The 27,592-nt window shown below is 49.0% G+C and overlaps 1 protein-coding gene and 1 long non-coding RNA gene across 12 annotated transcripts; one reads left to right on the top strand and one right to left on the bottom strand.

Annotated features, from left to right (window-relative positions):
- The first annotated feature begins 599 nt into the window (after positions 1-599).
- Positions 600-26,810, top strand: PPCDC (phosphopantothenoylcysteine decarboxylase). 11 transcript variants are annotated; one of them, XM_084782324.1, is made up of 8 exons: positions 600-660; positions 1,364-1,532; positions 3,506-3,569; positions 5,818-6,000; positions 20,222-20,317; positions 21,177-21,305; positions 25,492-25,660; positions 26,069-26,810. In XM_084782324.1, the coding sequence occupies exons 4-8, from the start codon at positions 5,866-5,868 to the stop codon at positions 26,152-26,154; spliced, it is 615 nt and encodes a 204-aa protein (XP_084638450.1). In that variant the 5' UTR covers positions 600-660; positions 1,364-1,532; positions 3,506-3,569; positions 5,818-5,865; the 3' UTR covers positions 26,155-26,810. The 11 variants fall into 11 exon arrangements, with proteins under 11 accessions (XP_084638450.1, XP_084638452.1, XP_084638448.1 ...); XM_084782322.1 differs by lacking the exon at positions 600-660 and adding an exon at positions 723-1,083; XM_084782326.1 differs by lacking the exon at positions 1,364-1,532 and having other exon boundaries at positions 607-660.
- LOC311597846 lies at positions 20,299-26,062 on the bottom strand. Its single transcript, XR_014779364.1, has 4 exons — positions 25,683-26,062; positions 22,395-22,570; positions 21,304-21,357; positions 20,299-20,431 (listed from the first exon to the last, which is right to left on the bottom strand). It is a non-coding gene; the product is annotated as an uncharacterized lncRNA (long non-coding RNA).
- Positions 26,811-27,592: the final 782 nt, after the last annotated feature.

The following is a 27,592-nucleotide window of genomic DNA, read 5'->3' as shown; positions in this document are numbered from 1 at the left end:
AGCTCCCAAGGTGGGCCGCCTTAAGCTGATTCAGCAGGCTCAATGAATGTATAGGTTCTTGAGACTTGTGATTGATTCCAGTAAGCTGAGTCGTTGCCAAAGATGTGCCCTCTAGGAATGCTGTTCAGATCCTCTGTGGTGGTCAGCTCTCAAAGATTTCCTCCCATGTAGCCATGGGCAAGAGAGCGCAACTCTTTAATTCCAGCACTTAAGAGGAAGAGGCGGACAGATTTCTGAGTTCCAGACCAGCCAGAGTTACAGAAAAATTTTCTTGACCTCTTCAGTGACATGACTTTCCTGCCTACTGTTTGCAGCTTAGATCTTGCAGCTTGCTCATCCTTAACCTCTAATTTTCTGTATTCCTGTTTGTCTCAAGACCAGAGATAGATCCGAGCTGCCTCTTAGAACGGTGTGGTAGATCGTATTAAGTGGCTGAGTTCTGAACAGGTGCGCAGGGTAGTTGGCGAATCACACAATTGTAGTTCCTGGAGAAGGCACAAAAGATGTATAAAGCACTGGAGGCCCCAATGACTACAACTCCCAGAAGGCACAGTAGACCACGACTCCCAGAAGGCCATGCGATCACTACGCTTTCTCGCGAGCCTTTTAGAGCCGGGAGGGTATCTAGATTCCGCGATATTTGGGGGAAGCCTGGATCTGGTGAGCGGTGGAAGGGTTCAGACAGCTCCGTTTCTGGTCCTGCAGGGTGGGGCGGTGGGATAATCTCTTCTGGCCGCTATGGGTTCTCTTGAGGGTCGATGTGTTATGTATGCGACGTGGGACCACAGTTGTGACCCTCGTCTCAAGAGTTTGGGGATATGCTGTTGCACCTGTGCCCGTAGAAGTCATGCTCTGTACCTGACCAGAGTTGAATCTAGTTTAAAAGGCGGCGCAGTCGAGACACCCACACTTGACGCTTACCTTTGAAAGACAGCAGCATAAAGTGCCCCCCCCCAAAAAAAATCCAGGAGCGTCCCGAAAGCTCAAATTTGTTTTAAAAATTAGGTTTATTTTGGTAGCTGGTAGATGTCACAGCATGCGTGTAGAGGTCATAGGAAAACTTCCGGGACTCAGTTCCGCCATGTGAGTCCTGTACTCATTCAGGTCCTGAGCCAGCTTGCCTCAAATTGTATTTTAGAAAGTAATGAACTAGAGAAAGGAGAATCCTGCGAGTGCTTAGATGTTTAATCCCTAAACTTGCCGAGTGGCAGTTAAAAGCTAGAGTGAGGGCAGTTTGTCAGAAGGAAACTTTCAGATGACGGACCTTTGGAATATTGGAAGCCAGAACTAGATAACGGGCAGGAGCGATTACCAGCTTTGAGAAGTGATGGTTTAAGATGGATTTTTTTTTTCTTTTCTCTAGCAGTTGGGAACCACAGGTCTGTGATGTATCTTTCTGAGATGTGTTCTCAAGAAGTGCCCAAATGAAACTGCAGGAGCATGCCTACTTCTGGTTTGAGAGAAGTCCGTTAGAATGCCAAGCCTTTGGACTGCACCTGGCATTCCTTGCCTTTCCTACCACTAAGGAAGGGGTCTAGTACTGGGTGATATATTGTTCCCTTTTAATGTATCGTGGGGTTTTCGTGTAAAGTGGTCACACTTTACTGGCTAAATTTTTGCCCATTTTGTTACTGGTGTGTGTGTATGTGCGTGTGTGCATGTTCTGTCATAAGTTCTTTTTCCTTTGTTTTTTGGTTTTTTTGAGACAGGGTTTCTCTGTGTAGCCTTGGCTGTCCTAGACTCACTTTGTAGACCAGGCTGGCCTCAAACTCACTGCGATCTGCCAGCCTCTGCCTCCTGAGTTGTTTGTTTATTAAGACAGGGTCTCACTGTGTAGCCCTGGCTAGTGCAGAACTCACAATGTAGACCCCTCAACTCCTGGAAATCTGTTTGCTTCTATTTTCCAAGTACTGAGATTAAAAGGAGGTGTCGCCAAACCCTCCTTTTTCCCGAAATAAACATGAGTGTCAATTTCTGTGGGTATACTAAAGGTCAAGTAAAAACAGGAACAAAATGTATTTCCTGCATCTGCAGCTTAGAATAAAGACTCGGCTAGAGCTAGTTAGCTGTAGCCAGCACATCGGTAATATAGGTGTCTCCCTTGTGCCTCTACCTCAGCCTGTGAGGGTGGAAAGAAAAATTAATCTGAAATCCAAAGATGGCCAAGAGTAACTCAAGCTCAACTCTGGAGGTTTAAAGGGAACGTGGAACCACACGATAAAATAAGTGTGTTTTTTCTTGGGTGGGTCAGTAGTGGCGGGAGAGAATTAGATATTATAATGTTCATCTCCTGAACACGTCTGGACAAGCATGATACATAGGTCAGGGAACACAGACATGTACAGCCTTGTCTTTGTCTGTTCAAGTCAGTGAGCTCCATGGTTAGGGTGGAGGGCGGCCCACCAGGGCCAGAGGAACTGTGCTGGGAAATTCACGGTCCAGCGCATCAGAAGGTACAGCATTAGCTTTAGCCAGCCAGGAAGAGACACAAATAGAAACCATTTCCAAGTGTGGAGAAGTTTCTTTCTCATTGTGTTTTGGAAGTTAGGGATATAACGTAGGCAAAGGCATTTGCTGTCTTTCTGAAGGATAGAGAAAGTTTTCCGGCCTTTCAGTCATAACCTGATGCCTGGTTGTCCCTTCTTCTCTGCTTCTCACAATTTCTGTGAGTGGCAGGAGCCAGGGAAGTGAGGTGCTGTCTATAGTCACCTCAGCTGTGTCAAATAAAAATTTAAAAATTCTTTCTGTGTGTGATGGCACACGCCTTTAACCCCAGCACTTGGGAGGCAGAGGCAGGCAGATTGATGTGAGTTTGAGGCCAGCCTGGTCTACAACAAAAGTCCAGGACAGCCAGGGCTAACACAGAGAAGCCTTGCCTCGAAAAAACAAAAACAAGGGCTGGAGAGATGGCTCAGAGGTTAAGAGCATTGGCTGTTCGTCCAAAGGTCCTGAGTTCAATTCCCAGCAACCACATGGTGGCTCACAACCATCTGTAATGAGATCTGTCACCCTCTTCTGTGCAGGTGTACAAGCAGGCAGAGCACTGTATACATAATAAATAAATCTTTTTAAAAAACCAAAAACAAAAATTAAAATTCTTTAATAGATCTAGATGGAGGAGGAGACTTAATTGGCTTGGAATTTGATCTTGGAAAGCAAACAAACTCTTGCCAGCTGCTACTCTGCCTGGGACTCAGGCTGAACAGATTTGACCTTGCTTCCAAATGTAGGTTAAATAAACCGGGTTCTAAATTCTCTTATCTCCCCACCCTCTCTCTCCATCCATCCCCCACCCCCACCCCCCACCCCGCCCCAGAGGAAGGCTTTAGTTCTGAGCAAAGCTTGGTTAGCAGATCAAGCAGTATATTTTGGGGAACAGTTGAAATGAACACTGCAGAATCTTGCCTCCAGTTTAACTGACAGCTTTCTGTAATATGGCCCTTAGGAATTTTATTGTCTCGAGGTTCAGGGACTGCAGAAATGAAACTGTGCTTCTGTTTTGCAGGACTCTCCCTGTGTTTGCGTCATTTGACTAAAGTAGGACAGGGTCAAGGTTTGAGGACTGACAGGTAAGTTTTCCTGGAGAATCAAGAATGTGCTTCCGGAGAGGCCAGCCTGGTCTAGGAAGTGAGTCCAGGACAGCCAGGGCCACACAGAGACACCCTGTATTGAAAAACCACAAAAGAAGAAGAGGAGGAGGAGGCTGGAGAGATGGCGCCTCCAGCTCCAAGGTTACTGGATGCCTCTGGCTTCCGACAGCATCTGCACTCTAGTGCACATACTCACATGCATACAGATAATTCATAATAAAAGTTAAATGACAAATTCCAAACATGAGTCTCTTACCTGGTGGGAGGTCCATTGTTAGCAGTGCTCCTCAGACTCCTCAGTGGATCAGTTTCTCTAACAAGCCTGGTCCTGGTAGAGGCTCCTAATTTTAGCAAAGATTCAAACTATCGAGGGCAGGGCGGGAGGGGGCTTAGAGAGAAGGCTCAGTGATGATGGCAGCACATACTTCTCTTGAAGAAGGCCTGGGTTTAGTTCCTTAGACCCACATAGCCGCTCACTCCCACCTATCACTCCAGTTCCAGAGGATCTGACGCCCTCTTCTGGCCTCTGTGAGCACTGAAGACAGGTGCTGCACAGACATACGTGCTGTCAAAGTCAAAACACCTGTACACATAAACAGTGAATAGATAAAGCAAAGCTTTTAAAAGTGCTGGCAAGAGCCGGGCGGTGGTGGCACACGCCTTTAGTCTCAGCACTTGGGAGGCAGAGGCAGGTAGATCTCTGTGAGTTCAAGGCCAGCCTGGTCTAGAGAGTGAGTTCCAGGATAGCCACAGAGAAAATCCTGTCTCAAAACAAACAAACAAACAAAAGAAATGCTGGCAAGAACTGGGGGTGAAAATTGTGCTCAGGGAACCAGTTTGTGGATATATGCCTAACTGTTACAGGCAAATGCCAGAGCGCCCCCTGTGGGTACCCAGGCATGGAGGGAGCTGAAGCTACTGTGTTTTCCATCCATGGCTGAAATTGGCCTTTTGAGTTCATCTTCTGGGACTTGTGTCTTGTTGAAAGATCTGCTTACCACTATATTTTGCATTGACTCTGGTTGTACTGAAAGAAGCTTCAGAAATCAACTGCTTGTATGTTTTTCATAGGAACAATGAGTTTTGGGGAGGGAATGACCCTGGCCCAGAATCATGTACCAGGTCAGGAGTACAGTCTTGGACAGGACCTAGGACCCCTGGTTCACAGCGCACGTTTCTGTACAGGGCACTATTTATTCATTGAGCAGACAGGAGTGAGGGGGTGGTGGTTAATCTGGTCATATTTAGGGAGATTGCTGCTAGGGGAAGAGGCAGCGGAAACTGATATATGAATCCATTGAGAAGTCATTGAAAAGGTTTGGTCTAGAAAAGGGCCATCCCAGACTCAGCCACAGAGTCCCTACAGGGAGCAGTGGTGTCTTCCACAGTTCTCTGCCCAGAGTTTGGTCCTCAGTGACTAAGGCTGATGGAGTGAGGTGTGCTGGCTCAGCTGCCAGAGTAGAGGTTTTGATGCTTGCATCAGCCACAGCATCACAAGCACTTGCTAGAGGAAGAACCCAGCCAGCTGCTCCCATGGAGTGGCCCTACTGCTTTATGTGTGCCTCTTAGAAATCAGTTTGGAGTCGGTGCTCAGCCCAGTCCACAAGGATGGGACGGGACTGCAGCGGCAGGTGTCTTGGCTGCTGGAGCACCTTGCTGCCTATGGTTGCCATCACCGCGTCTCTGGCCCTCACTCTCTCTTTGCATCCTCTTCACCAGCCAGCCAGGCACACTGCAGTAACTCCCCGGCCTCCACCACCAACTGCAGCCCTCTGCACACTTCACCAGTCCTAGTCTCATCTTTCTCACATCAAAACTCCAGCCTCTCACTACCTTTGACATGCTGACCGTGCAGGCTGACGCCCTTCCGGACTTCCCCACGACTCCTCAGCTTCTCTCTGATCCCGGACTGTTCCCCCGACCACTTCACTTTGCAGGGTTATTCCATTTGAAGTAATTTCTTCCTGTCTGAAAAAGTGCTCATCCTTTAGAATTGAGCCTGAATGACACCTTTCTGTGACATAATCTCTGAGCTAGTCACTGGGCAGCCATGTCACAGGTGTAGCACTGTCTGAAGAGGAGGCCTGACTTGCTCATCACACCATGTACTCTCAGAAGCTGGGACTGTTGAAACCCACAGTAGCCCCAGCGTCTGGATGGTCTAGGGCATGCGCGTGCTCCTGTTGTGACTGTATGAATGAAGAGGACACCCTCTGTTCTGTTTTAGATTCTAAACTTAGGATTCCTAGGCTCCCAAAAAGCCACCGGACCCTACATGGAACCAAAGGCCCAAAGCCCAGCTGCCGTGCCCTCAGTGGAGAGAACATTTCATGTCCTTGTGGGTGTCACTGGAAGTGTTGCTGCTCTGAAGCTGCCTCTTCTGGTATCAAAGCTTTTGGACATTCCTGGGGTGAGTACCCTCTCAAGACAAGTACAATGGCTTCTGGCACTAGGGAGTCACCCTCCGCTCCTGGGGTGACTCATTTCTGCAGTGCATGCAAATGTTCTTTCCCTTAATCCTGGTGTGTGTAGAAGGGAATCCTCTAGGGGTGCTGGAGTGCGGGGCACACAGCAGACAAGATAAGCAGAAACCAGGTTAAATGAGGTGCTGTGGGCACGAGAAGGCGGGTGCCATGAGTGGACTCCGAGGATCCGTGAAGTCCTGTGTTAGGAAAGTGGGCGAGAGAAGGGCAGAAGGGTCTCAGCACCCCGTGAGGTAGACAAGTGCTCCCACTTTCTTAGGCTTGTTAGATGCTTTGCTTTCCTTGTCAGACACAGGGACAGCCTCAGGGGCTGTTCCTCACCTATACCTCTTGTTTCAAGCTTGGTTCCCTCTGGTGTTTACAGAGTCTCCAGAAGCCGCTACTGTGTGGTGGAGTGGGAGATTTTCACCCTCTGTTCTCGCCTAGGCCACCTCAACTTTGACTGGTTTTATATATATATATATATAAACATATATTTATATATTATGGTTATATATATATTCAGGAGCAGAAATTCAAAGACTGCAATATCGTCAGCTTCAGCAGGTGGATGCATCACTTCTCCAGAATCCTTTGTGGGTCTGTGGAGCCTCCTGCTGTCCCTGTGTTCTACCGAATGACCATGGCTTTGGGTTGGGCCCTATGTATAACTGCCCTTCTCTTCATCTTTCACGTCTGTACAAACCCTCGACTCACACACCTTGTGTCACTGTAGGTAGCTTTATTTCCTTTTAAACTCATTTGACATTAGACCATAGGCTGTGTTGGGCACTTGTTGTATTAATCCAACACTAGTTTTGTGGGGCACTTACTGAGACACAGAAGTTCCTTTTCCTTCCTTGTGTCTGTATAGTCCCTTAGTGGGACCTAGGTGGTTGTATTTTGTGTGTCCAGCAGAGGGCGCTCCTCTCATATAGATGGCTGTTGCGGGTCCTTCCAGAAGGGGCCTGTAAAGGCTTGTTTCTTTATTTTCTACCAACTTTTACCCAGAATGGCACCTCCTCTCTCTAAGTCCCTCCCTCCCCCCAGGCTGAAATAAGTGATGAAGATGCCAACCATGTCACAGCAGAAGGGAGACTCTCATGACTGCGCTCTGCTTCATGTGCCCCTGAGCTGTTGGTGGGAGCTGATCAGTTAGAACCTGGAGGGCAGGAGGTCTGGAACAGGGTTCTGAGGCTGTCACCACCCCCCAGGGAGAGAGGGACTCAAATAGTTCCTTTTCCCATAGCCCCCAGAGCAAGTGAGTTTCCGGCAGGGAGCCCTATCCCAGGAAACAGATGGGCAGCCTCAGAGCACAAGGGAAGGGCAACTCCACCACTTCCTCCCAACCCACGCATGTGTGGGGTATAGGGAAAGGGCTGCCTGCAGGGTGGTGGCTCCACCTACCCCAGGCTTTTTTAGCCTGGGCCTCTGGGAGGGAGGACAGGCCATGTCTGGAACAGGCCTTGGCCCGTTCTTTCTCTGGCTGGGGTTGGAGCCCAAGTGAGGCAGCCAGAGGGCACTGAACTGTGGAGGCCTCCCCTTCACTTGACTCTGATGAGCCTGCCTTTCAAAGTAGGCATGATTCCTCCTGCCCATCCCCCAGGTGTGGAGGTGGAGGGCAGATGACGCAGTTTGACAGCAACTGGGCACAGAGCTTGGCACGTGGAAGCACTTAACAGTGCGTGTCTCCTGTCTGGCCCTCCTCTGCTGTGTGTCACAGCCTTTGGGCTACAATATGGCTTGAAGTATTGAGGTTGTTGAGACATCAATGTGGGAAAAGCCTCTGGGACTACAGCCCCTTTGTGTATGTGAGGGTCCCGGTGCCTTCATCCTGAAGGTCAGCAGCTAGCTAATCCTAGCTTTGCCATCTAAGGCTTTGTGAGGCATTAGTAACTAGGGGTGGCCCCCAGTTTGTCTGATGGTCACTTCCCCCGCTTCCTAGCCCTCTTCCCCCGCCCCCTCCATTTCCTTTCCTGGGGGTACTGAGTTTCCCAATGTCACTTTATATCAGAATCTTGGTTGCTTGGTGCAGTCGCTTTGCTAGATTCATCATCCATGTGAACGAGGTTTCCCCAGTTCTCTTGAGGACAATCAGCTTATGAGTAGTCACTAAGCATCTGAGTGTGTGTTGCAGGTAGCTGGGCCATTCTCCATACACACCTGGGTGGCAGCACGCACAGGTGTCCTGGGAGAGCCTGGAGGCCATATGGTCACCCCACAGGTGTGCAGAGAGATTGGAGCAAGCAGAGGTGATAGTGGACTTGGCTGTTGTTCTTATACATAAATAGTTGAGAGAAGTCACCTGCCTAGTCTCCTGCTTTCTTGTGAGGCTGTGGAGCACAACTGCAGGGGTGGGAGGAACAGCTCTTCCTGGTACCACCCCCCTGTAATCTGAGCACTTGGGGCAGGGTGGCAGGAGACTCAGCCTCAAAAAAATAATAAGGTCTAAAAATAACTCAGGTGGTTGGCACAGAGTCCTGGGAATTGTGCTCATAAAACCAAGAGTGGTGGTGCATGCTTTTAATCCTAGCACAGGGGAGGCAGAGGCAGGAGAATCAGAAGTTCAAAGTCACCCTCAGCAACGTATCCAGTTCAAGGCCAGTCTAGCCTATGTAAGATCTTGCCCCAAAAATAAACAAGTAAGAAGAGAGAAACAAGAGGAGTATGGTGCCTCATGCCTTTAATCCCTGCACTTGAGAGGCAGAAGCAGAGGCAGGTGGATCACTGTGAGTCATCTCCCCCACCCCCACCCCCACCCCAGGCCAGCCTGGTCTACAAAGTGAGTCCAGGACAGCAGAGAAACCCTGGGGGAGAGGGGGAAGCTTAGAGGTGTCCTGACATTGAGATTTTGAGCCAATTTACTTCTGTTTTGGTTTCTTTGCGTAGCGTTAGTTTTTGTTTGTTTTGTTTTTTAATCCATTCAGTGAAGAGAAGGCAGGTATACAGTGAGCCATCCTGAGGGTCTCTTTGGCACTGGTAGTGGAAGATTCTAGATGTGAGGGCAACAGGGACTAGGATAAAGATTATCTAAGACAATGTTTTGCCACTCTGTAATTGCAATGCCACGTATTTGGACAGCAGTTTCATCCAAGTTGTCAACTCAATTTTTGCACCTTGGTGAGCAGTCTGGCTAGAATATATCAGACCAGTGTGGTGGGAACAAGACAGACACCATAGTTGCTTTTCAGGGAAAGCAGCAGAACTGAGAGCCAAAGGGAAAGTCCCCACAGAGGGAGTTGTGGTAGTCCTTGGGCTTACAGAAACAGAAGTTTTAGCATGCCTATCAGGACACACAGGGCTGCAAATGAGCCATGTGAATCAAAGTCTGTTTTTCCAGACAGCTTGTCAATATACAGAAGAAATTTAAATGCTCATAGCTTTTGCTTCGCTCAGAATTAAGTCCTATGGTTGCAAAAGTTCACATATGTAAAAGGATGTTCACTTTAGCATTGTTGATGGTTTCAAAACAAAACTGAAATTGGATAGAGTCACAGCACACTCATGGTGTATGGCGCAGCTCTTAGTGGGTTATTGCAGTGGTTTGGTTTCCTAGGTGTGTGGGGCATCCCTGAGGATGTCACCAAACTTCAGGGCACAGTCTGTGCCCCAGGAAGCTGGCCCAGCCAACTCTCCTCAATAAGCCAATTAGATCAACGAAGCTTAGTAGTGGAAAGGGGCACTCACGTGGAAGACTGGTAACAGATCCCCTTCCTTCCTAATCTGTCTTCAGGGCCTTGAAGTGAGATTTCTAGATAAATAGAGGACCTGGGATTTGCATATCTAAGCAGTCCCAGTGAAGTGCTGACCTGCCCACAACTGTCCCATCATCTTTTCTTCTGTGAGGTGGTCTGATGAGGGATGTCATCCCCCCCCCCCCCCCCAAGCTGGCCCAGACTTTAAGCTTCTCCTCTCCCAGCTTGAGGTTCCTAGGTGAGTTCGGTCACTTGGGGTTTACTGTTTGAATAGTCTGATAGCCAAAGTAAGTATCCTTCCAAAATACCATAATCCCTCCAGGCTGGCACATGGCCAGAAGTGACTTGAACCACAGTGCAGATAGCAGCGTCCACAGGCGGTCTGGTCCTCAGCCTTTCTTTTTTTTTTTTTTGGAAGGGGGGTGTTTCTGTGTCACCCTGGCTGTCCTGGACTCACTTTGTAGATCAGGCTGGCCTCAAATTCACAGCGATCCACCTGCCTCTGGCTCCCAAGTGCTTCTTGTGTAGCCTGCAATTAAGAACAGTTTTTTTTTTCTTTCGGTTTTTTTGAGACAGGGTTTCTCTGTGTAGCCTTGGCTGTCCTGGACTCGCTTTGTAGACCAGGCTGGCCTTGAACTCTCAGCGATCCACCTGCCTCTGCCTCCTGAGTGCTGGGATTAAAGTCGTGCGCCACAACTGCCTGGCTAAGAACAGTTTTTAAACACTTTTTTCAGTGCTAAGAACCAACCCCACAAGGGTCCTCCTGCGTGCTAGATGAGCACCCAGCTACTGAACTGCATTTCAAGCCTCAGTTTTTACATATTAAAACAGTTCATCAAAAATCCTTTTTAATACGTGGTATTTTGTGGCTTATAAAAGTGGCAGGACACAGAGAAACCCTGTCTCGGGAAAAACAAAAGGGCAGGGATGGTGGCACATGCCCTTAATCCCAGCACTTGGGAGGCAGAGGCAGTTGGACCTCTGTGAGTTCAAGGCCAGCCTTGGCTACACAGTGAGACCCTGGCCAGCCAGAGTTACATAGTGAGATTCAGTCTCAAAACAAACAAACAAACAAACAGGGCTGGAGAGATGGCTCAGTGGTTAAGAGCACTGACTGCTCTTCCAGAGGTCATGAGTTCAATTCCCAGCAACCACATGGTGGCTCACAACCATCTATAATGTGATCTGATGCCCTCTTCTGGCCTGTGGGTGTACATACAGGCAGAGTACCGTATACATAATAATAAATAAATCTAAACATAATAATAAATAAATCTAAACAAACAAATAAACATGACAGGGCTGGGCTGGGGATGTGGTTTGGTTGGTCTAGGGCTTGTCTTCTACACACAGACGTCTGGCTTCAACCACATAACCCGGCACACTCCTGCGATCTCAGTGCAGGGGGAGGAGGCTCTGAAGTGCAGGGTTGTTTTCAGCTACCCAATGAGGTTGAAGCAGCCCAGGCTGCATAACACTGCATCACAAGGGGCTGGAGCGATGGTGGAGAACCAGCTTGATTTCACCTTAGGCTTAAAACCCATTTTATAGTAAAGACAAACTAGGCTCTTTGCTGCTTATGATGACTAAAAATGCTTCAAGGATTGGGCTCTGCCCCACCTGTAATCTGTGAGTTCAAGGCCAGCCTGAACTCTACAAAGTGAGTCCAGGGCAGCCAAGGCTGCACAGAGAAACCCTGTCTCAAAAACAAAAACAAAACAAAACACAAAAAAAGAAGAAGGGGAAAAAAGGTTGAAAAAAAAAAGAAAAAAGAAAAAAAGAAAGAAAGAAAATTGCTTGCTTTAATTAATTTGACCATGATGATTTGGGTGAGTGGTCTTTTTCCTCCCATCTTTGGGGCTAACAATGGCTCTGTAGAGGAATATTAATTCAGAACTTAGTTGTTCTGGCAAAAGATCACAACCAAAGACCTTCTAGGTCTGTGTGATCAGGCTGGAATACAAACATGCTTTTAATCCACGTGACAGAGGCAAACAGATCTGAGTTCAAAGCCAGCCTGGTATAGAGCAAGTTTTAGGTAAAGAAAAGCTTAGGTCCAGGCGTAGTGGTACATTCTTTAATCCCAAACAAAGGTAAAACTAATTTGTAGAAGGAAACATCCGTGTTTGAAAGTGGTGTCTAATTGAGTGGCAGAAAAGGTGATGAATCAGAGAAGATCTGACAGAATAGGATTCAACCAACTCTCACGAGAAGATCCCATAGTACAGAGATGAACAGGTGGCATGTGCCACTATGCCTGGCTTAAAGCAAGCTTTTGATTCATGTATACAGCTGCCTGCCCCAGGGCAGGGTTTGAGAGGTCAGCACTGGATGAGAGGAAGACAAGGTTTTTATAGCTCAAGGGTAGGGATTCCAAATGGGGGATTTGGAGGGCAAAATAGGCTACAGCAGCAGAACATAAATAAACATAACAAAGTCGTCCTACATGGGCTCCTGAAACAAAGCAAGGTAGGCATACAACAGGTAGTTACAACAGACATCCTTAACAACCTTTTTGAAACAAAGGTAGGGTTACAAGATATTTATTAACTTTTTGAAACAGAGACATGACTGCCATTCCTGGAACAAGCAGCACAGACCCATTATTAAGCATAAGTCTCAGAGGCTGAAAATATACTAGGCCTAGGTTAGCTCATATGGAGGCTAGGCTTCCAGGACGAGGCCTAGGTTAGCAGGAGGAGGCAGTAAGCCTTCCAGACAACACCTGAGTCAGGAGAATAAAAGTTAATCACTTTTACATGGCTCAGCGGTTAAGAGGATGTAGTTTGCTCCTAGCAACCTAGTGATTCACAACTACCTGGAACTCCAGCTCCTGGGGTCAGATCAGACCTCTGTGACTCCCATACTCACATGTACACGTGCACTTGTGTGTGCATTTAAAACTTTAAAAATAAAATATTTTAAAAATGACAGGCCAGGTGAGATGTCTCAGTAAACGAAGGCCTCTGCTGCCCAACAATGTAAGTTGACACCTTAAGTTCAGTCCTCATATAAAAGTGGAAGTAAAGAGCCAACTCCATAAAGCCCTCTGAGCACACACATGTACCATGGTTCATCCCCACACCCCAAACAATAAATAAAATATTTCTTACTGACAGGGAATTTAAATCAAGACCCATGCCACACCTCCCTAATATGAGCTAGCCTCTGCATGTCTGCTCTCTAGAGTCAGGGTACTGCATGCCGCATGCCCTGCCTGGCTAAGCTCTGGCTGAGGGCTTTGGCTCCCATGCCTGTGAATAGTAGCTTGATAAATATGTGCTGAGTCGACTCTTTATTAGAGATCAGCATGTCCACGCAGGGCTTTTGGACTGCTGTTCCGGACACCAGGAACCTTTTTTCCTAGAGTATGTCTGCCGTTCTTATCCCTTGGTTAGTGTCAGCTTGTCTGACCACTAGCCTATAGGTCCAGTATTGGTATTGATTGACCCAATGTCAGGGACCTCTACTGCGCGTGCCAGCCAAGAGGCCCCATACTAAAACTCTGATTCATTGCCTCATCACAGGATAAGTACATGGCAGATGTGGGTGAGCTGCTCCCCATACTCTCAGGCGTTAGAATACTTGGTTCACAGTTGGTGGTGCTGTCTGGGCAGTTTAGAAGGTGTGATCTTGCTGGAGGAACTTGTCACTGTGGGCGGGCTTTCAGATTCACATCATTCTCAGTTTGCGACCTCTGTTTCCTGCCACGTGACCTCTCTGCTCCTCCAGTTGCCATGCTGCTCTTCCCCTCAGTAACGGTAGGGACTCTTATTTTTTCATTTTTAATTTTTTTAGTTTTTCGAGACAGGGTTTCTCTGTGTAGCCTTGGCTGTCCTGGACTCACTTTGTAGACCAGGCTGGCCTCGAACTCACAGAGATCCGCCTGCCTCTGCCTCCCAAGTGCTGGGATTAAAGGCACCACCTTGCCCGGCCCTGGTGAGGGACTCTTATCCCTCTGGAACTGTAAGCCAAATAAACCCTTCTCTAAGTCGCTGCAGCATAGTGGTTTATTACAGCAACAGACAAGTAACCAATACAGCAGCTATTTCCTCTTTGAAGTCCTTTGCTCCTGTGGGGACATCATCATGTGCAGGACTAGAAACACTCATCTCTGCCTGTACAGAGATCTCAAGTCCTCAGTGGCCGCCTGTCACTGGTGGTGAGCACACTGGACAGAACTGGTAAAATGTTTCCATGGTTACCTTGAGTTCTTACTGGATACTGTTGCAGGTTCATGGTTCTCCACTAAAGCAGGTGTCTCTTTGTTTGTTTGTTTTTGTTTTTTGAGACAGGGCTTCTCTGTGTAGCCTTGGCTGTCCTGGACTCACTTTGTAGACCAGGCTGGCCTTGAACTCACAGAGATCTGCCTGCCTCTGCCTCCCGAGTGCTGGGATTAAAGGTGAACAGGTGTCTCTTTAGGGAACATTGAGCAATGTCCCGAGACAAGGCTTGGTTGTCATAACCAGGCATGGTGCTGCTACCAGCTTCTAGTAGAGACAGGGCTAAAGGTGGAGACTCTGGCCGTGGAATTGTCTCACTCTGTGACTGTGAAGTATTTCTACACGGGTTTCCCTGGTGTCTGCCGTAGCCTGGGCCAGACTAGGGCCCTAAAGTAGAGGTGGAGGTATCACTGAGAATTCTGTTTGCATTGCCCCTTGCCCCCAACTTTCCAGATTCAGCAGAGAAAAGGAAATTAGCCTTGTGAACTGGTTTCAGGAAGGACTCTCTATAAATGCTAGACACAGTGCAGACAGCTTATGCAATCGTGTCTGGCCCAGCTTCAGTCACATCACACAAAGGAATACAGGTTAAAAATATTCTATACAAAACCTAATCTTAAGAGGGATCTCTGTAGGGGACCAAGCGCAGAACAGTGTGGGGGAGATTTTTAATGGCCAGCTCTTTTCCACTAGGACCCACGAGGATTTCAGGGAAAGCGCAGGGGGTTCCTGCCCTCAGAGCATTTTCTGCCCTGCCAGGACTCCATGAGATTCATTTCCTGATGTGAATGAATTCTATCTCGTGTGTGCATGGGTGTGTGTGAGTGTGAACGCTCGAGCATGTGCTAGAGTGCTGATCCAGGGCCCTCCCAACGCTTGGCTCTCAAGACCTTTTGGCTAAGTGAATAGAGATAAAAGAACAAAACCCACAGAGTTGATGAGACAGATCAAGTGGCATCCCTTTAAAACCAGAAAAACTAGCCTGGGCTTGCCTGGTGGCACTGGGGTTGGGGAGGGCATAGGGAAGGAGCTGCCTGTCATGTGATCAGCCCATTGCTCCCTAGGTGAGTACTGCTCCCTAGCGGTGTAGTTGTAGACCCTGGGAGGGGAGCCAGAGTGTGGACTGGCTAAGAGGTAGTTCAAATCTTGAAGGAAAGATCTCAGACAGAGTTGTTGCTACTCTATGATCTGCCGGAGCCATTAAAGGGCTGGTCCTGCACATCCAAAGCTGCAGGATTTCTGTGGCACAGGGCAGGGCAGGATACCCAGGAGACTGTGTGAGTGATGGTACAACTCTATAATCCCAGCCCCCAGGAGGATTAGAATTTCAAGGTCTTTTCCACTAGGACCTACAACGATTTCAGAGAAAGCACAGGGGAGTTTCTTCAGGGAAAGCGCAGGGGGTTCCTGCCCTCCCTCAGGGCATTTTCTGTCCTGCCAGGGCTCCATGAGATTTATTTCTTCATGTGAATGAATTCTGTAGAGTATGTGTAATTCCAGGCCTTGGGGGTCTGTCTTTTAGCCTGTGAAGGCAATGCATGTACACAGTACATGGGTGTACAGGCAGGCAAAACACCATACACATAAAGAGAAAAAATAGCACCATGCTCTTATTCTTTGGTGCATCTCTCAGCTCTGTTCAGTTGTTTGATCTTGTTTTTTGACCTGGAGGGTTTTCTTTAAATGTCTGATCCTCTTTGGCTACACCTATTTGACTGTGAAAAGCTGCGTGGAAACTTCTCGGCTGGGAATGGAAGATTCTGTTGGGGACCCTTGGGATTTAATACCTCAAAATAGCCTTCCCTGCAACCCCCTAGCAGTCTCAGGGTCATTTGGATTTTCCAGGAAAGCCCCCATGGGTCTCCTGCCTGTGAACACAGTGCTGAGGGCTCAGTCGTCTGGGCGTTCTGTAGATGCACTTGTATCCCAGGACTCTGGCCTGTTTGACATCTCAGAGGGCTGCTGAGCAGAAGTGGCGAGAGCCGTCCTGTTAAAGGAGCTCATTAGGCATGTGGGCTTTCTAGGAGGTGATCTGGTATTTTGCAAGGTTTAAGCCGTTGTCACCCTCAAGAATATTCAAGATTTTTTTTTTTTCAGACAGGAGCTCTAATGGTTCCTGGCATAGTTTAACAATTTCTTTTACCAAATAGTTCTTCAGCACATCAGGGAACATCTTCTGTAGCTTCTTTTCTCCTCCTATTACACAGAAGCACTGATGGAGCTTTTTTTTTTTCCTTTTTATTTTTTTCCTAATATATAGAAACTAACTGTGTTTTTTTTTTTTTAAACTAACTGGTTTTAATGAAACAGTCAGATCCAGTCCAATTTCTTCAACATAACTGCGCTCTGCCAATACCAAATCTCTTCCGGAGCTCTCTCATGCTTACTAAACTTCCCCAAAATCAATGGCTCTTGACATCGTGTCAGAAGCTGGGAGCAATTCTTAGGGTGCATAATGGTATAGACCTTGCAAAATACCAGATCACCTCCTAGAAAGCCCACATGCCTAATGAGCTCCTTTAACAGGAGGACTCTCGGCACGGAAGGACGCTAAATGCCTGGCAGCTGGGTTGGCATGGAGGCCAGGAGGCTTTAACTGCCCTGTGGGGGGTGGACCAGTCCTGCATTCAGCTCCACTCCTGCCTGCCCTCCAGCGGACCCTGCTCCTCTGCCCTGAGCTGTCTCCCTTCTGGTCTCTGCTGCTTCTGTTTTGGGTCTTGGTGTTTGGTCCTTCTCGTTTCATCCACTAATGTTTCCTTCCACTTAATTTCCAGCGGTTGGCAGGGCTTAACTGCTGCTGTTTCCCTCTTCCGCTCTTGAGAGTTTAATTACTTGGCTGAAAGCTTATGTTGTTATTATTTTATTTACAGTAAATTGGGTAAAACACAAAGAGCTCACATGTGCTAGGCAAACACTTTGCCACTGAGCTACACTGCCAGCCCCATTCCATCTTATTTAGAAACAGAGTTTTACCAAGTTCCCAAGGGGACTTCTTAGCTCCTGCCCTAACCTTCTAAAAAGCTGGGGTTATGGGCATATGCCGCTGTACCCAGCTGGAGTGAGAATGTAATTTATTTACTTATTTATTCTTAGTTTCTTTATCTTGTGTGTGTGTGTGTGTGTGTGTGTGTGTGTGTGTGTGTGCACAGCATGTGTGTGTGTGTGTGCACAGCATGTGTGTGTGTGTGTGTGCACAGCATGTGTGTGTGTGTGTGCACAGCATGTGTGTGTGTGTGCACAGCATGTGTGTGTGTGAGTGTATGTGTGTGTGAGTGTGTGTGTGTGTGTGTGTGTGTGCGTGCGTGCGCGTGCACAGCATGTGTGTGGAAGGCAGAGGACAGCTCCAGGGAGTCAGTTCTCCTTTTCCAACATCAGATTCCAAGGATCAAATTCATACCTGGTTTCGTGGCCTTTACCCACTCACCCATCCTGCCAGCCCAGAAAATGTGTATCTTGATCAGAAGTTTGGTATTTTGTATTTATATTTTTCACATTTGGATTTAATTCTGCCATCTGTATTTTTTCCGTGTTGGAAATTGAACCTAGGACTTCTACGACTCAGACTACTCTCTGAGCCCCGAGCCCCTTCTTTTCTTATCCCTTTTCTTTCTTTCTTTCTTTCTTTCTTTCTTTCTTTCTTTCTTTCTTTCTTTCTTTCTTCCTTTCTTTCTTTTTCTTTTGGTTTTTTAAGACAGGGTCTCTCTGTGTTAGCCTTGGCTGTCCTGGACTTGTTTTGTAGACCAGGCTGGCCTCGAACTCACAGCGAACGGTCTGCCAATGCTTCCCAAGTGCTGGGATTAAAGGTTTAAAGGTGTGCACTATCACGCCCTGTCCCTCCCTCTCCCCCCCTTTTTTTTTTCTTGAGACAGCCTCACATACCCCTGGATGGCCATGAAACCTGTATCACTGTTTTGCCAGAAGTGCCCTGAATTTCTGATCTTCTGTCTTCACCTCCTGAGTGGAGGGATTAGAGGTCGATGCCAACATGTCTAATTTTATGCAGTGTGGGAATCAGACTCAGGGCTTTGTGTATGTTAGACACACCACCAGCTGAGCCACGACCCGTCCTCTCTAGTTTTTAGAGACTCGCTGTGTAGCCCAGGCTGGCCTTGACCTCATATTCCTCCTGCCTTTGCTTTTTGTTTTGTTTTTTGTTTGTTTGTTTTTTGAGACGGGGTCTCTTTATGTAGCCTTGGCTGTTCTGGACTGGCCTTGTAGACCAGGCTGGCCTTGAAGACCAGGCTGGCCTTGAACTCATAGAGGTCCGCCTGCCTCGCCTCCCGACTGCTGGGATTAAAGGCGTGTGCTGTTGCTTCAGGTTCTGCCTTTGCCTTTTGAATGCTGAGATTGCTGGTATGTGCCACCACACGTGGTTGCTTCTGTGGTTTTACTTAGTACTTTCTACCTATTTTATGTCTTCTCTCGGCTGCTTTTCCTTTTCTTTCCTTTGTTGTGTAGACTGAACTTTCTTCTCCTAGTTGGAAAGTTATGCATGCTTGAGTTCGTGCAGCATTCTTCTCATACTATAACTTATTAAGCCAGTGCTTGACCTTCTTTATCCTGTGTCTTTGCCATGAAAACACGAAGACCCCTGGCATGGGCTCTTCTTCCCTCTGCTCTTCCTGCCTTGGTGGTCCAGGCTGTGCTCCGTGCTGTGTTCTGTGGAGGGACAGGGCAGCCCTGCCCACTTACCATTGCTCAGAACTGGCAAGCTTGCTCATGGGTGTCAACTCTCAGTGGTGGTTGGCTTAGAGCAGTGCTTCTCAACCTTCCCAACACTGGGATCCTTTAACACAGTTACTCATGTTGTGGTGACTCCCACCCATAAAATTATTTTTGTTGCTACTTCATAACTGTAATTTTGCTGTTATGAATTGTAAATATCTGATCTACAGATAGTCCTAGGTGACACCCCTGTGAAAAGGTCATTCCACCTCTAAAGGAGTCGAGACCCACAGGCTGAGAACCACTGGTTTGCGGGACATCTAAAAACATCCCTGAGGTTTTGTGGAGGATTAGGGATGAGAAATAGGGAGTAGAGTGAGATGGAAGGGACAGGTCAGCAATTCTGGGGCCTCAGAGCTGCAGCTACTGCTCAGAGCCGCTCTCTTTAGGCCTGCAACCTCTCCTCAGAGCCGCTCTCTTTAGGCCTGCAACCTCTCCTCAGAGCTGCTCTCTGAGTTGTCTGCTTTCGGCCTTAGCTTGCTCTTAAGAGCTGTGCAGAGCATGGTACCCCTGTTCTGCGCATCAGGGAGAAGCAACCGAAGGAAGGAGTGGCGAATATATTGTACAAAGAGACAGCCTTGACTTGACGTCATCACGTGCTTATCAAACAGGAATGTGGATTCAGCAGCCAGGAAACTGAATTTCCTGTGTGAGATCTTCCAGTTTACACATTCACTAAAACCGCTTACAACTGTCCAGGCTGCATGGCTAGCCCTGGTCAGACACTGCAGCCTTTGCCCACAGCCCTGATTGTCAATGATGCTTTCTTCTATCACCTTTGACTGGCCTTCCTCCTGGATGGATGTCCTTTTCTGACTCAGTGGTGTCTCCTTTCCCAGTGACTTCTGCCTGGACCAATTCTTTGGGCTGTGTTTTGTCACACACACAGGTTAAACACCCTCCTTGTTGGCATCAGGGTTTTCTCAGTAAATTGACAGGTTGAAGACGCTCATTCTCCTGAGTGAGGGCACAGGCTTTATCTTCTCAAGGCCTGTCTGCAGCCTGAGGCCCTTTCCCACACCCAGGTCTTGCTCCTAAAGATAGGTGAGGGGACTCTATTCTCTCACTGGAGCTTGGATACTGGCACAGTCTGCATGCACCAGCTGTCAGTGCCTTGGCCTGTAGCAATCAAGCTGTTGGCATAGAACTTGGTCCTGTGAGTCTCCTTGGTTGGCCTCTCCTGCCTGTGATAGGCTTGAGTTCCCTTCCACTGTCTGCCTGCCACTGACTCTGGCCTCAACTGCCCGAGTAGCACGAGACTGCTACTTTATATACCCGAGCAGTTGGTGACTCATTTCTTAGCAGCCCCTTAAATAGGGAAGTGAAATAAGTGCACCTGGCAGGGCCTGACCTTTGAGTGACAGCGGAAGTAGCTGTGTAAACATGAGCTTCATTGCTAAGGGGAAGTCATGTTCACCACCAGGCTGTGAGGAGAGTAGCTGCCTGCACTGGACCTCATATGGCCTCTACATTTGTGGTTCTGGTAACTTTTTTTTACTCTGTTCCCTCCACTTTCTTGGTGACAGCTGGAAGTCACAGTGGTGACAACGGACAGAGCCAAGCACTTCTATAACCCTCAGGATGTTCCTGTCACCTTCTACAGTGATGCTGATGAATGGGAGGTCAGTGCTGGGCCCATTGCTTTTCTTCCAGCAGGACAGAGCTGTCTTCTTTGCAGCTCATGGGCCTGGTTGCTGGAGCACACAGCCTGGGCTCAAGTCAGTGGTCAGGGCCATCTGGGTAGAGGCAATGAAGAAAACATCTGTCTAGCTTCTGGCCCGTGGGAGGCCTGCAGTCCCGCCTTCCTTAGGCAGAACTCAGCTTTGGCCCAGTGCCCTGGGGTTGAGTGTCCTTGTACTTATCTGGGCTGATGAAACCACAGAGGAGCTCTGTTCCCACCACCCTTGTCCACGTGGCTCTCAGCATCAAGGCTGTCCAGAGTGCCTCACTTCCCACGGCTGCTGGCCCTGTCTCAGCCCTCCTGCAGAGGGGTGGGTACCAACTGAGTTGCCAGGCACGGAGTGTGGGCCTCATAGTGCTGCCCTGCCAGGCATTTTAAAACATTCTCAGCCTTGAACATTTCTGGCTGGCCTGCCCTCCCCTCCCTCCCCTCCCCCCTTCATTTCTCACTGCCCCAGAGCCCTTCTACTGGCTTGGACAACCCAAGCATCCGCCTCAAGCAGACAGGCCAGGAGTTCCCTGCCAGATGTCAGTTCTTTTGAAACCAAACCATAAAGGGAATAAGCTGAGAGAGACAAGGAGCGTTTGTTTCCTCAGGCCTGGTTTCTGTCAAGCTGCTGGCTCCATGGCCAGTGCTGCCAGCTTTGCTGTGTGCAGGGACAGTTGAAGACCTAGAGGGAGATCTAGGTGGTTTCCTTGGGTTTCTCAACTTACTGTACCTGGCCTATTTGGGCCCCATCCCCTCCCACTCACATACTGAGAGTGACTGGGTGGATGACCCCTATTTCTTTCCTTCGACAGATGTGGAAGCGCCGCTCTGACCCAGTTCTCCACATTGACCTGCGGAGGTGGGCTGACCTCATGCTAGTGGCTCCCCTTGACGCCAATACTTTGGGGAAGGTGGCCAGTGGCATCTGTGACAACTTACTTGTGAGTGACTCCTGGTGTCTGTCCTCTCCAGCTTCGCTTCCAGTTTGCTGAGCTGCAGATTTCACTGTGCAAGGAAGTCAGTTACTGTGGGATGCAGGTTGTTGAGCAGCAGCCCCCCCACTGCAATGGGGTGCAGCCTCCTATTACTATAGGTTGCCAGCTGTTGAGTAGCTCCTGTGCCCTGTCTCTTTAACAAGGAGGCTGAAGATCTGGGCCCAAAAGATCATCTGGCTTTGTTGGTGCTTTCTGGAAGTGTCCACCGCTCTCCTGCCCTCAGTGATCAGCCAAATGCCCCACCCAGACGCCCTGTCCTTCTGTCTTCCTTCGTCACAAGCTGATTTCCCTCCACATGGACGCATTGGTTTCCCTCCTGCATGTCTTCCCCATCAGCTCTGCCTTCCCACCAGAATCTAGAAACACCCAGGGACACTCTGGTAAGGTGTCCACTTCCCATGCATTTCACATACTTCTTTCTCTGTAGTTATTTTGGCCCCCAAACTGAGACCCAGTTTTTACATCTGTCAGGGAAAGCTTGGAGAGAAAGGGGGAAAACTGGGTGAGAAGTGATTGCCAGATTGCCTGAGGCCTCTGAAACCTCTTGGGAGCTGCTCCCTTAAAGAGTGTCTGCCTTTGGTTATGAAATCATCCTGCAAAGGTCTTATGGTCACCCCTCCCTCCATCGCTTGACCTTTCACCTCCCATATTCTGGAGGCTTATACTGAGGACACAGGGAATGCTTGCTTTGGAGAGAGAGATTTGTGATCACCCATGCAGGCAGGAGGAAAGTACTGTAGTCTTAAATGACCCCATCAGTCTTTGGAGCCTGCTTGGTGTTAGGCTTTAAGTAGGAATTTAATAATATTGCTTGTGTGTGGCAGGAAGTAATTTTCTTTCATAAATATTTTTTGTTTGAATCTATGTTTGCATGTGTGTGTGTGTGTGTGTGTGTGTGTGTGTGTGTGTGTGTGTATGTGTGTGTGTGTGTGCGCGCAGGCTTGTCTCAACCTTGGCAGTCCTCCTGCCTCTTCTTTCTGAATACTGGCATTACAAGTGTGTGTTACTACACTTAGCTCTTTTTACTACACTTACTTTTTTAGAGTTGAAAATGGTGAAGAAGTGAATGTTGAAGACGTATCTGGATATCACACATGAAATTAATATCCTCTTCTCTGGGCCTGGTGGCATAAGCCTGTAATCCTGGCAATTTGAGGGGCTGGGGCAGGAGAATCAAAAGCTCAAGGCCTGGTGGGCTCCAGAATGAAACTCTAAATAGAAGTAAAAAGAGGGATGGGGATAGACGTGAGCGGCAGAGAGCTGTGTGGTGAGTGAGGAGCCCTGGGGCAGACATTAGTGTCCTTGTTTGCCTGTTAGGAGGCTCGTAGCTCTGCCTCTGGGAAGCTGCTAGTGACCTAAGCAGCATTAGACTAAGAACATGGGGTGGGAGGAACCTCTCCCCGCTGCTGTGGCCACGAGCAGACCGGGTAGGACGGAGAAGCAGAACTGGTGCTGCATGGGCCGTGCTGCAGTAGGACTGGGACAGCACAGCAGGGCACTGGAACAAGCGAGGGCGGCACTCAGCCATGTGCCCCCCAACACCTGGCTTCTTCCTGCACTCTGAGCACCTCAGGCCTCCCCTCCTTGTAGTGATTACTATATGCCCCTCCCCCTTCTAATATAGTCTTTAGCTGAGCTGGAGAGATGGCTCAGAGGTTAAGAGCACTGGATGTTCTTCCAAAGGATCCATGTTTGGTTCCCAGCAACCACACGGCAGTTCACAACTGCCTGTAACTCCAGTCTGAGGGAATCTGACACCTTCTTTTGCCTCTGCTGGGCAGCAGGCATGCATATCATGCACAGACACATGGAGTCTAAATGCTCACACACATAAAGCAAATCCAGTCTCATGTGGCCTTGAAATCCTGACCCTCTTGTTTTCCCTTCTCCTTCCTGTGTGACTGGATCACAGGCCTGGGTTTTTCTCTTCCAGGCTGCTATACTCCGTGTATCTTTGAAGGTCTCTTCTTCAGAATTGGCTGGACAGTAGAACATGTTCCCCAAACTAACCTTTTTCTTTTTTTTTTTTTTTTTAAGTTTTTAAAATTTTTTGGATTTTCAAGACACGGTTTCCCTATGTAACCCTGGCTGTCTTGGACTGGCTTTGTAGACCAGGCTGGCTTTGAACTCTCAGTGATTCTCTTGCCTCTGCCTCCCGAGTGCTGGGATTAAAGGTGTGCTTCACCACACCCAGCCCAAACTAACCTTTTGCCTCAAACAGTTTAATCCAAAAACAGATGTCTGAGGCAATCTCCAGGGTTATAGTTCGATCTGTAAGCACTCTTGGGGGTAGGGCCATATCCTCCTCAGTAGGAATCTTCTTAAGAGTCCTGAGAGAAAGCTCAGCCTGCTCTCTTTCCCGTCTGTCCTGTCTTCGGCTCTGCAGGCCATAGGCCCAGGAATGGCTGTCTCCACCTGCACTGGCTTCTCATCTACACTAAACTGTCAGGTCCAGAAAGGGGGGGATGACTCTCAGGATTATCAGGCTGGCTCAGTGCTAAATCTCTGGACCAGGATTCAGCCTTCTGGCCAGTTTGAGAGGATTCCCAGGGTAAGGCTGAGGCACTGAGCATAGTGCCAGCCGCTTGGCTGTGGGAGCCAGTGTTCTCTCCCCTTCCTACTACTAGTTTGTCCAAGAGGCACTGAGCCCCGAGTCAGAGGGTGGGGAAGTGGCCCTGCCGAGGTCCGACAGGTTGGTTTTTGCTGTGGTCAGGGTACTCACTTTAGAGTGCTTAGAGCCCAGCCCAACCTCATCCCAATGCCACTAAACCTTTCTAGATTTGCTTGTAACTCCTGAAAAAACAACAGGTTGCACAGAGCCCAGAAGGAGTGTGACTGAAATTGTCCACTCATAGTCAGGTTGTTGTTTTGAGAGGTGTTGGCGGGAAACCAACACTGGTGTCTGGGATGATGCAAGTAACCAGATTCTGAGGCTGTTTGCTGTCCCAGGAGAGGGTAAGGGCACTGAGGGACAGGCGCTGGCTCTGGCCTGTTTGTCACATTGTTCTCTGCACTCCTCCTCCTTCCCCAAATGTACTCTGTTTCTGGGGATGGGTGTCACATTGCTGTCTCCCCAGGAGTCTCAGGAACAGATGCCTGGTGGTGAGAGCACAGGAAGCCTGTTTCTTTGGGAAGCAGTCCTTGGCCTCCCCAGCCTGTGCCTGGGGTAATGTAGGAGCCACTGTTGTGTAGCTCGTACTTAGTGCCAGGCTCTTAGCTAAGAGCTTTGAAAGCGTTTGTATTTTTGCTGGGACCTGGGGGAGGTAGGGAGGCTGCCCAGTCCAGTGGATGGTTGTACAGGACCATGTTTGTATCTGTGTGACCTTTGATAGCTGTTTATCTCTCAGAGAGCTGCAGCTTGCTCATCTATGGACAAGGAACAGTACTTACCTTATAGGGTTACAGTAAGGGTTCTTGCTAATGGGTGAGAAAACATATTGCAAGCTGGGTGTGGTGGCACACGCCTTTAATCCCAGCACTTGGGAGGCAGAGGCAGGTGGATTGGATCACTGAGTTCGAGGCCAGCCTAATCTACAAAGTGAGTCTAGAATAGCCAAGGCTATACAGAGAAACCCTGTCTTGAAAAACTGAACAATAACAACAACAACAACAACAACAACAACAACAACAACAAAAACATATTCCATGCTATGGCTGTTTTCATTCTCAGGGTTTAGTTGGCCTGGAAGTAGAGCTGTTGCTGTGTTGAATGTGAACAATCCGGTCCCTAGCTTTCCAGTGAATAGTGAAGCTGGCCTCTTGTCCTCTGGGATTGTTTCCCTGCCCTGCAGTTGTGAGCCTGTGCAGAGGCTTAGGCTGATGAACGTGGAGATTGTACATAGGATGGAGGTCTGTTGGAGGCACCTGGGTCATTGTGGGTGCTAATTGAGTATCTCGGTATCTCCTGTGGCTAAGACTAAGCCAAAGCCTGAGTGGAGATGATGAGGGATGAAGACACAGCTTCCCACCCGCCCCCAGGGATGCAAGAACAGATCTCTGCAGATGGTAACATCCAGTCAGCCCTAGCCAACCATTGTTCTGTTGATGATGGTGAGGACAGTAGTGAGGATTTAGGAGGACTGAGAAGGGTTGGTAGGTTGGGCATCAGCACCTCTCCCCCACTTCTTCACAGACCTGTGTCATCCGGGCCTGGGACCTCAGCAAGCCCCTACTCTTCTGCCCTGCCATGAACACTGCCATGTGGGAGCACCCTCTCACTGCACGGCAGGTGGGCCAGCTCAAAGCCTTTGGCTACGTGGAGATTCCTTGTGTGAGCAAGAAGCTGGTGTGTGGAGACCAAGGTGGGATTCCTGCCATACTCACCCCGGAACTGTAGAAGGGGCTGTGGTTTGGGGTCACCTCTGGGTTCTGTGGTCCAATTGTGACCTTGGACAGAACTATTTTCTGAGCCCGGCTTCTCATCTGGAGGTGGATGGAGTGCTAATTCTTGTTTCCCAGGATTGTTAGGCTGAGGTGAGACAGCAGGCATGAAGTGGCTGGTAAAGCCCCTGGCAACAGGAGAACAGTTAATGGAATGGCTCCTGGGGCCTGTCCTGGGCTATCTTGGAAGGGATATAATGGATCTAGGTCTGGACTTGGGCTCCCCAGGCTGAGAATGTGGGTGGAGCACCCAGGGGAGATGTAAGTGGTAGCCACAGGCAAGGTTAGCTCATACAGTGGCTTTTGCCACAGACACACTTTGCTTCCAGGTCTAGGAGCCATGGCTGAGGTGGAGACCATTGTGGCTAAAGTGAAGGACGTGCTCTTCCAGCACGCTGGCTCCCAGCAGCACTGAGCTGGGGTCTCTAGCATCGTTTCCTGCACCAGTGAGTTCAGCCCGAGCTGTTGAAGAGGAATGTCAGTACCCTGTAAAGAGCTTGTTTGCTGAGGAGAGGCTGGCCTGGGCCTTCTTGGAACTTCCGTGGGATCTAACCCTCTTCAAGCTAAACAGAGCCACAGACCCTGGTCCTACCTTCTTTCGACGAGGAAATGCCTGCTTTCCAGAGGCCCGCCCGTTTCTTCCTGGGAGAGGCCCAGTAAAGCAGGCAAACACGCTGCTGCTGGAAGTATAACTGAATGACAGAGGGACCGCCTGCCTGGGAATGGCTTTCAGAAACGCCTCGGCTGAAGCTGGGCACGGTGCTTGTATCTCTAATCCTTGCACTCGAAAGGCCAAGGCAGGAAGCCACAACTTTGAAGTTGGCTTGGGCTACGTGGTGAGCAGACCCATGAGTGTGACAGCCTGTTTCAAAACAAAAGCAGTAAGAAGACACACCATATCTCAAGATCCCTGGCTCCTGGTCAGACCCTGGAAGCTTCCATTCTTTGGTGCCCAGGTGTCACATAGGGTCAAGAAGTCTGTGAGGTGGCAAGACACTTCAGACTTCCCACAGACTGTACTGAGAGTGAGGACAAGAGTGGTTCTGGGAAATAAAAGTGACCTTTAGGAGACTGTGTCCTTCTTCATCTCCTGTCTGTGGCCTCAGAAGTCAGGGGTATGGCCAAGTGAAGCCAGAGAAGGTTCTGGGCTGATACTGACTAGCACTCCCACATTCCTATGCAACATAGGTGATTAAGAACAGAGCTCTCAAAGCAGGCAGCTCAGGCCCAAACGCCAGCCCTACCACTTATTGGCTCTGGATCTCAACTGACCGGCACTTTCCATTTGTGTGATCCTTCTTCATAATAGAGCCGCTGAGGGGGTCACATGAGGTATAGAGCCGCTGAGGGGGTTACGTGAGGTATAGAGCCGCTGAGGGGGTCACGTGAGGTGTAGAGCCGCTGAGGGGGTCACGTGAGGTGTAGAGCCGCTGAGGGGGTCACGTGAGGTGTAGAGCCGCTGAGGGGGTCACGTGAGGTGTAGAGCCGCTGAGGGGGTCACGTGAGGTGTAGAGCCGCTGAGGGGGTCACGTGAGGTGTAGAGCCGCTGAGGGGGTCACGTGAGGTGTAGAGCCGCTGAGGGGGTTACGTGAGGTGTAGAGCCGCTGAGGGGGTTACGTGAGGTGTAGAGCCGCTGAGGGGGTTACGTGAGGTGTAGAGCCGCTGAGGGGGTTTATGTGAGGTGTAGAGCCGCTGAGGGGGTTATGTGAGGTATATGTGAAAAGACATTTGTCTCTTACATCCACAGGGGATACTTGCATCTTCCCAGCAGATTCCTGAAGCCATGGTATAGAACTCTGTATATATGATATCTTCCTATACATATATAACCTATGACAAATTTTAATTGATAA

The sequence above is a fragment of the Acomys minous genome (genome assembly GCF_964271855.1).
Source record: "Acomys minous genome assembly, chromosome: 5".
Taxonomy (NCBI): domain Eukaryota; kingdom Metazoa; phylum Chordata; class Mammalia; order Rodentia; family Muridae; genus Acomys; species Acomys minous.
This window is presented reverse-complemented; position numbering and strand designations above follow the sequence as displayed.